Source organism: Corvus moneduloides, chromosome 6 (genome assembly GCF_009650955.1).
Source record: "Corvus moneduloides isolate bCorMon1 chromosome 6, bCorMon1.pri, whole genome shotgun sequence".
Taxonomy (NCBI): Eukaryota; Metazoa; Chordata; class Aves; order Passeriformes; family Corvidae; genus Corvus; species Corvus moneduloides.
The window spans coordinates 38,767,888-38,776,667 of record NC_045481.1 but is presented as its reverse complement, the minus strand read 5'-3'; the positions used below and the strand labels follow the sequence as shown (position 1 = coordinate 38,776,667).

General features: G+C 54.3%; 2 protein-coding genes across 2 annotated transcripts; both read left to right on the top strand.

Moving 5' to 3' along the window:
• Nucleotides 1-24: 24 nt before the first annotated feature.
• PEX16 (peroxisomal biogenesis factor 16) lies at nucleotides 25-6,926 on the top strand. The gene is made up of 11 exons (XM_032111104.1): nucleotides 25-195; nucleotides 336-371; nucleotides 611-687; nucleotides 1,959-2,092; nucleotides 2,399-2,505; nucleotides 3,000-3,080; nucleotides 4,040-4,192; nucleotides 4,533-4,605; nucleotides 4,892-5,011; nucleotides 5,221-5,285; nucleotides 6,406-6,926. The coding sequence occupies exons 1-11, from the start codon at nucleotides 42-44 to the stop codon at nucleotides 6,462-6,464; spliced, it is 1,059 nt and encodes a 352-aa protein (XP_031966995.1). The 5' UTR covers nucleotides 25-41; the 3' UTR covers nucleotides 6,465-6,926.
• A 100-nt stretch (nucleotides 6,927-7,026) lies between these two features.
• On the top strand, nucleotides 7,027-8,778 carry C6H11orf94 (chromosome 6 C11orf94 homolog). Its single transcript, XM_032111111.1, has 3 exons — nucleotides 7,027-8,127; nucleotides 8,329-8,402; nucleotides 8,515-8,778. Exons 1-3 carry the CDS (start codon nucleotides 8,060-8,062, stop codon nucleotides 8,649-8,651), a joined length of 279 nt encoding a protein of 92 aa, XP_031967002.1. The 5' UTR covers nucleotides 7,027-8,059; the 3' UTR covers nucleotides 8,652-8,778.
• The last annotated feature ends 2 nt before the right edge of the window (nucleotides 8,779-8,780 follow it).

Genomic DNA, 8,780 nt, shown 5'->3' with positions numbered 1-8,780 from the left:
GCTGGGGGCGGCCCCGGAAGCAGCGCGGCGGCGGCGGCGCCATGGCGGCGGCAGTCCCGGCCCGTGCCCGCGGAGCCGGCCTGGTGTGGCGGCTGCGCCTGCTGTGCCAGCGCTACCAGGAGTACGTGAGGCGGCACCCGGCCGCCACGGCCCAGCTGGAGGGCACCGTGCGGGGGCTTTCCTACCTACTGCCAGGTGCGGGAGCGAGGAGGCGGGCAGACCTTCGTCCCTCCGTCTGGGGTCTGGGCCGGGGGGGTGCGGGCACCGGGCCCAGCGAGGAGCGGGGGCTTCCCCGGTGCCGGGCGCTCGCTGTAGGTGCTCTCTTCTCTTCGCAGGTCGCTTCTCGGACTCGAACGCGCTGTCGGAGCTGGGTAGGTGGGCAGCGGGGCCGGGGCCGGGGCCCGTGCTGTGCCCTTGCCCGGGTGCATGCGGGTCCACTCCCCGGGTGCTGCTTTTGTCCATGACCGGCTGCATTCTCGAGCAGCTCCTGGGAGGAGTCTGCACGTCTTGCTGCCCTCCTTCCCTCGTCCCCTGTCGGGGACAGAGGCAGCAGGGCCGGTTTGGCTTGCTTTCTGTGCATCCATTCTGCGGTGTTCCCTTCTTTTTCCAGTGTACTCTGCGTCCAACCTCCTAGTGCTGTTAAACGACTGGATTCTCCGAAAGGACCTGCAGCAAAGCCTGCCAGTGGTAAGGCTGGAGTGTGTGGGAGGAGGATTTGGGACACATGCTTTCCTCCTTGCAGGAGCTTTCAGGGAGTGTCAGGAAACTTGACAGGTCTTTGCGGTGGCCTCTCTTTACGGTCGAGTATGGAGAAGCCAGAGGCAACCTCCGAATGCAAGCGAAACAGCAGCCCTGCCCCGTAGGTCCTGGCTTGGAGGCGTGGCCAGACCACTCCCTGGACCACAGAAATCAGGCCCTGATTTTCACCAGAAGCTTCACAGGCTTTCTTGAGAAGCTCAGAACTTGAGCTAGGTAGAGGTGTTGATGAATAAACCATTGCTGTTTACATAGCAGTGGCTCTGGAGCACTGAAGCTCTGATTGCATCTGTCAGACTCTTCCTTTGCATATTCTATTGAGTAAGACAAAGGTAAGCACCTTGCTGCTGTGTCTCTCTTGCATGAGCCCCAGGCCAGCTCCTAGCCTTGTTAGACCCTTTGGGGAATGGGGAAGAGGTTGGTTTTTTCCCAACAAGGCTCTTCTGTTACAAACCTGCGCAGTGTGTGGGTTAGGTGTAGGCAGCTCCCTGAATGGAGCATTAGGCGTGTAACAAAGAGAAATGCAGAAGACTTGCTTCCCTGGTGGTTAAAGTTGAAGAGAATTTCAGCTGTATTGTCTTTATTGATGCTTTTCAGTGGATTAAACCCTGTGGTTGGCAGCAGTAGTAAGTTCCTGTGTGGAGAGCAGAGACCTAGACTAGAAGAGCACCCACTGACTTGGGGTTCATGCCTGAAATCTAGACTGATGCTGTGTTCAGCACGCATTCACTCTGGTGTGCCTGTGGACTCTGGGTCCTCTTCCCTCCACTCCCAAGCATACTCCCTCATCAGCTCTAACCAGAGAAGAGATTGTCTTGTGTCTCAGCTCTGGGATGAGGGGGAGGGGAGAGTTTTGCTGTGGAGCTCAGGCACAGTGCCACAGCCCAGGAGGCTATCCTGCTGTGTCAGTTGGGGTAGAGGCAATATAAGACACAGATGTGATGGCCTCCCTGGTTTTGGAATAGTGACCCCATGTGATACTGTAATGTCTCAGTCTGCTTCTCCTTGGAGGTAGATAAATAGACTTGTGTGTAGGCTCCAGCTGCAGTGAAGACACTGCTTTTTGTTTCTGGAGCTGTGACTTCCAAGGCCATCTGGTGCTTATTTCTGAGGGTCCCACCAGACTGGGCTGTGCTTCTGCCCTCTTTAACTCCCAAGCAGAACCTGCATCCTGTCCCCCTCCTCCCCTCTGTGTTTTGCAGTCGCTGCCCCAGCAGAAGCTGCTGACCTGGCTGAGTGTGCTAGAATGCGTGGAGGTCTTTGCAGAGATGGGGACAGCCAGGGTGTGGGGGGAGATGGGCCGGTGGACCATCATTGTCCTCATCCAGCTGGCTAAGTAAGTGCTGTGGGCAGAGGGGAAGGGGCAGCATGCGCTCGGAAAGGGGACCTGGAGGGCACTTCATAGTACCCCAGGAACAATCCCACACAGGACTGAGCTGCCAGTCCCTGAGGCTGGGGCAGTTTGGAGCCCCACGGTGTACTGGATGCTGTGCCACAGAAGGGAGCACTTAACACTTTTCACCTTGCCAGTTGCTCTGAGGAGACCTAAGTGTTTCCCTCTTCTGTGGAAGCCATCTCTCCAGTGCAACAGGAGCCCAACTCCATAGTCTGGTATTGAAGACTTCCATGTGTCTGTTCGCAGAGCCATTCTTCGTCTCCTGCTATTGCTGTGGTACAAAGCTGGCATCCAGATGTCTCCTCCCATTGTGCCACTGAACAGGGAGAGGCAACAGCCTCTCCACCCTCAAGGTGAGCCCATGGTGGTGTCATCATTGGCTTGGTGCCTTGCTGAGCCACGTCTCTTGTCCTGCTAGAATTACTCGTCAGAGCAGCGGCTTGTGCAGCACGTGGAACCGTAAGGTGTCCGTACTCAAGGCTGAGCTGTGTTGAACTTTCCACCCTTTGCAGAGGATGAGTTAGCTTAGTGGCAGGGTTGTCCTGCTATCTTGGAAGGAGGGGATGGAGAAGACTAAGCCAGGAATTTCTGGCTGAACCATGAGTCAGGCTGCACGTACCCTGGTCTGATGATGAGGAAAGAGGCCCTAGGCCTGGGCAATGTCAGGCAGATTTACCTTTTCACCCTCTGCCTACTGTTAGCCCCTGCAGAATTGTCCAGTTTGCACTAAATCAGCCTTTCAGTCTGCTCTTCTTGGTGGCAGCGTAGGGGAGGGTGCTGCTGCCAGCTCTGGGGTGTGAAGCATGTGGCTTTGAAGCCTGACCCCTGTGGCTGTTTTCTTCTGCAGGCATGGAAGACAGCTCCTCAGGGAAGGACCAGACCTATGTTGGCAGGCGTTCCAGCCGTGTTGTGCGCTCACTCCAGAGCAGTAAGTAACCAAGCCTGTTTTCAGCCTGAGCTGTTCCTGCTCTGTGCCTTCATGGATGACATGGGTGTGGTAAAGGGTAGAACCTTGTATTGGGACATATCTTGCCACTCACTGGGCCTACTGTGGGTGGGTGGGGGTATGAAAGAAACCAGAGACATGCTGTAAGGCTAGCACCTGAATTGTGTTTCCTATGTGAGCCGTGCAACAGAGACAACTCTTCATCATGGTTATGCTTTGAGGAGCATGGATCCTACAAGTACCTCTTCGAGCTTTTCTGTTTCACACCTTCACAGTGCAGAAAGCAGGGAAACATGATAGGAAGGTGTCCTGGTTTTGTCTGGGATAGAGTTAGTTTTCTTCCTAGTAACTGGTACAGTGCTAAGTTTTGGGTGTAGTATGAGAGTAATGTTGATAACACACTGATGTTGTAGGTTGTTGAGAAGCAGGGGTTACTCTAAGTCAAGGATTTTTCAGTTTCCTGGGTTCTGCTAGTGAGGAGATGCACAAAAGCTTGGAGGGAGCATAGTCAGGATGGACGGCCTGAACTGGCCGAAGGGATCTTCCATACCATAGAGCATCATTGCCCAGTGTATAAACTGGGGGAGTTGGCTGGGAGGGGCCCGTCGCTGTTTGGGAATGGGATGGGCATCTGTCTGGAGGTGGTGAGCAGTTGTATTGTGCATTAGTTGTGTTTCTTGGGTTTTCTCATCTTTTTTCATTGTTGTCATTATTGGGTTTTTGTTGTTGTTGTTGTTATTATTTTATTTTATTTCAATTATTAAACTGTTCTGTGTCAATGCAGGAGTTTTACCTTTTTCTGATTCTTCTCCCCATCCCACTGGCCGCGGGGGATGAGAGGCTCCAGGTCCACGTGGAGTGAACTAGCAGTCATGTGATATGTAGTTTCCAGCTGGGACAAAGCTTTTATTTGTGTTAGTGACCGGACCTGCTTGTTTCAGCCCCATCCTTGCAGTCCCGGCACTGGGGGTCCCCCCAGCAGAGGGAGGAATCGCAGAGCCGAAGGGCGGAAGAGATGAACCAGCCTCCCACTCCTCTGGGTCTCCAAGAAACCATCGCAGAATCCCTCTACATTACCCGCCCCCTGCTCCACCGTATCCTGCCCTTCTCCGTGCGGGCTCCCGCCGCCCGCGGATGCCGGCAGAGGGTGCTGCGGGCTCGGCCCAGGTGCAGGGCAGTGTCTCGCCGCTCTGTGCCCTGCGCGGCTCTGCTTGGGCATGGGCCTCGGGGCTCTTCCCTTTCTTACACTTCGGTGGGTGGCCTCAGCTGCTGGAGCTGTGGGTGCAAGTCCTCCAGCCCTTTTCCCCGGGGCCCCCAGCCCTGCCTTAGGGTGTATTCGCCTGCACTTGGCAGAACTTTTTGGGTACCCAGGAGATTGCTTCTCTGTGTGCCTCTTGTTAGGAATCTTTTAATTCCTTGACCGTGTGTTCCTAGTATTGAGTTTAGGAGTATGGGGCCAGAGATCATGGAAGCCCTGGCTTCTCTCGGCAATCCTGGACATCTCGAGGTCAGTCTGATGAAGAGTCTTTCTTGGTGCTTGGTTGGTGGTGGTTGGGCATCGCACTTCCCCATTCCCCAGTCCTGGGCAGGCCCTACTGAGAAAAATACATACTGGGGCTGGTCCTTAGCTTGGAGATTGACACATCTTCTGCAATGCTTACAGTGCTCTCTGTTCTGAGCTGCTGCGGTCTGCTCTGCATGGAGCTGAGAGTGGAGGGCTTTAGAAACCCACTTTCTTTTCCCTGCTGGCTGCTGTTGCTGTGACTTAGCTTCCTCTGCCCTCTTCCTTCCAGTCTGAGCTTGCTGAGTGATCTGAAAGACCTGAACAGGCGAGAGCGGGTGGAGCTGAGGCGACGAACCATCCTACTGCTGTACTACCTGCTGAGATCTCCTTTCTATGACCGATACTCAGAGTAAGGGGCCCTTGCTGGGCTTTTGCTGAAAATTTCCCTTTTAACTGAAATAGCGTCAGGGGACTGGGTGAGTAGATCTGAAGGTGTGTGGGTGCCTATGACCAGGTTAATCTGAGCCCTTGTGTAACAGCTGCCATTGCTGTTTATCTGTTCAACAGCTGGGGCAGGAGATGTCCAGCTGGACTTGTTCATACTCTCTCCCTTCCTAGGGGCAGGATCCTTCTCCTTCTGCGCTTGTTGGCTGATTATGTGCCTGGAGTTGGCTTTGTCACACGTAAGTGGGTCCCACTTTTATATCCCCATTTTTGTCTGGTGAAGAAAAATGAGGGCTGTTGGGAACATTTATCAGTTGGTTTCCAGTCCAGGGAAGGAATTGGGAAGTCCCTATAGAGCTTAGCACTAGAGCACCCAGTGTTGATGCTTGAGTAATTTTTAAATGCTGAAGGAAAAGATTAATTGCTTCCTGGCTTGAGGACAGTAGTAAACCACTGTGTGCCCTGAGGCTGCAGAGCTCGGTGTCTGCCACCTAGGCCTGTTCTCCTGGGCTTCCTTTCTGCACCTCAGCTGGTGCACCAGGGCCCCACTTTGCAGCCTTGTTCTGAACTCTTTTCCTTGATCCCTAGTCTGCAGTGTGGACGGGAGGGATAAATGGGTGCCTGGAAGTATTGAACCAGGCAGAAACGGACTGTAAATCAAAGGGGCCAAACCAGGTCTGTGTTCTAGTCCTTCACCAGAGGATCCCTTTATTATAGGCCACCATTTCACTTCCCCCCACTCTTCCCCCGATGATGTGAATCCTTTTGTGGAGTGATTCATGGCAGTGATGACATTACATCAGCCTGGCATCATGGGATTGCCCTTTCTTTGGGGAGGTCACAAAGCTGGCTAGCTCAGGAGCCACTTCCTCCAGTTAGTGATTTCAGAGAGGCTTTGGAGCCTGCATTAAGCCCTGTGCAACATACGCAATTTTGCTCTACAGCAGATGCTTCTGTGTTTGCACCTGCTCACTATTGCTGAGTTATCTTCCCTCTTCCCTGTCACAGCAGTGTCCTCTTGACTCTCTGCATGTGGGTTTTCCCCTTGCACATTGTAGACTCCCTTTCCCACTGAAGCTTGAACATGTCAGCTCAGAGGGAGTGGTTGGTGTCCCACACCATGGCTGTGCTGACCATGTTTCACACCCCTCTTGGTCCTGCTCTGATCTCTGGCACCGCACTGCAGCGTTGCCTCACATCTTGGCAAAAGTAACTGTTCTATTCTTGGGTTCATCTGAGTTGTGTAAATGGAGATTTGGGGTTGTTTGGATCATAATGAGAAGTGGGGATATGCCCCATAGACACACAGCTTTAAATTCTTGCATTTCTTCATGTGATCCTTCTGTTCTCTTGTTTCAGGGCCACTGATGGACTACTTGCCTGCTTGGCAGAAAATCTATTTCTATAACTGGGGCTAATGAGATGATTATTCTCTGCTAAAATCATGGCTGGACATTTTTAAGGAGGGCAAGCAGGCTGGGGAAGGGATGTTGATAATGTCTAATTTTCAGGTAAATCATAAATGAGAAGCTCCTGTTCTGCAGAGTGGGGAGGGGGTCGTATGTGATTTTTTAAACAGATCTAGGTGTGAATGATGGACACTAAATGTGTGGGGAGACCCTGGCCACCTATTTCTCTGGACCATTCTGCGGCTGCAGTGATGGTGATGGGGCAACCTCTTTTTTGAAGCACTTGATTTTTCTTCTTTTGTACAGCTGTGCTATAATAAAGCCAGGCAGTGTAGTGGTTTTTTGGAGAGCATTGTCTCACATGTCAAGGTGCTGAGGTTGACCTGCAACCTGCTTGTGTTGGCTGTGCCTGGCCCATCTGCTTGGAGCAGGTTTGTCTGTCAAATAAACTGACTGACTGGAGAGAACTGAGCTGAAGGGCCTCTCCCTCTTTGCATGGGATCCCCTGTATCTGGTTGCCAGCAGGTCTCTCTCTGTCAGAAAGAGCAGCTTTTGCAGTTGTCTGCCATGGGATACGCTGTCCCTTAGAAGCCTTTTGCTCTGTCCTGTGTCAGGGTGCCAAATGTTGCTCAGCTGATGACTATAGCCTCTGTAATGTCCAGTGCCTGCCTCAGTCCCCAGAGTCCTGGGGTTCCCCTGGGGGTATGCAGAGCTGCAGGGTGCAGGCTGCTTTCCTAGCACCTAATGTGTGTTAAAAGGGTTTGCAGAATGGCTGCCAGCCAGTGCTTGGGGGCTTGGCTAAGGGCAGAGAAGTGATTAATTCAGCAAATACTGCTGTGCCATGTTTAATAACGGGCCCAGGAGGGGCCTGTGTCTCCTAACTGGGGGACAGTTGAGGCACCAGTCTGCAGTGAGCTTCTGTGGAGGCTCCCTTGGCCAGGATGAAAGGTTAGTCAGCTGGTGGCACTGCATTGCCCCACAGGCAGCTGTCTGGGTAGAATGTGTGCCCCGAGTGGGTATCAGGAACATTCCTACCTGAACCATCCCTGAGGGATTCTCAGGCTGCCTCAGCACCTGGCACTGGAAATGTAGTCCTACATGCACATCCCTCATGGGCCACCACAGTTGGGGACCACAGGACTTTGCCAGTTTGAGGGGTCTGTGTTGCCACCTCAGCTGGTAAGGCCCTGCAGTATGGTAACAGCAGCATGGAGAAGCCATGGGCAAGGAACTACGCTCCCTTTTCTCAGTCTTTCAGCAAAAAAAGATGCTGAAGTGTTGGCTCCTGGGGCAGGGTGGTACTGATACGAGATGCAAGGGCCTGCTTTTGGAGGGTTCGAGAGGAAGGCACAAGCAGGTGTTGAGGGATAGGGGCAGCCCTGGAGCTGTGGCTATACAGAGGGACAGCACAGTGAAGGCTCAGCAGCTGGCAGGGCCCAGGCAGAGGCAGCCCAGGACCTGAAGGGGACAAGGTAGGAAGGGACAGCAGCATCACCTGGGAGGGGCCATGTCCCCTCCCCCACCCAGCAGGTGTCCTGGGCAACCAGGGTGGCTCCTCTGTGACCTCGCTGCTGTGGAACCAGTGGAACCGGTCAGTGTGCGCCATGCTGTGCTGCCTGCTGCTGCTCGCCCTGCTGCTGGGGGCTGCCCTCCCACAGCCTGCGCACCAGAGGTGATGGCACTTCCCCCCTCCTACTCCTCCCTGCCCCGGTACCTGCAGGTACCCCAGGGCCCCTGACATGGGCTGGCACTTGTGGCACCAGGCCTCAAGAGCTGGCCAGACTGGGTGGAAGACGGAGCACATGGGAGCTCTTGTGCCAGCCTAAGAGCTGTAGGACCTTGGCTCACTCCTGGCCCTGGTTTTCCTCTGTAGGGACAGCTACTCAGTTCCTGAGGATTTCTCTGCTCCCCTGGAGCTTCCACAGAAGCACTTTGGCCTGGTGGATGGTACAGTGCTCTCCTTGCCCTTCTGAACCCCCTTTCCATGCACTCACCCCTCCAGTGGGTGGTTGTCCCTAGCCCTGGGAGCAGCCGAGCCCAGCCTCTGCTGTGCCCGCAGATTACGGCATCAAACCCAAGCAGCCTCGCTTCAGAACGCAGGCGGCGCTGGAGCGGCCGGAGGAGCTGCACAGAGCTGGCAAAAGCAAGCGCGACGGGCTGGACTTGCTGGAGTACTATGAGGATGTGCGCCTGTGAGCCAGCGTGCCCCCGTGCCCACCACAGCCCAGCAGGTGAGGGCTGGAGCAACAGCTGCCAGAAATCCCTTTGGATCATCATAGGATCTCTGGCCTCCCAGGATTGCAGCCAGGGCTCTTGGACCAATAC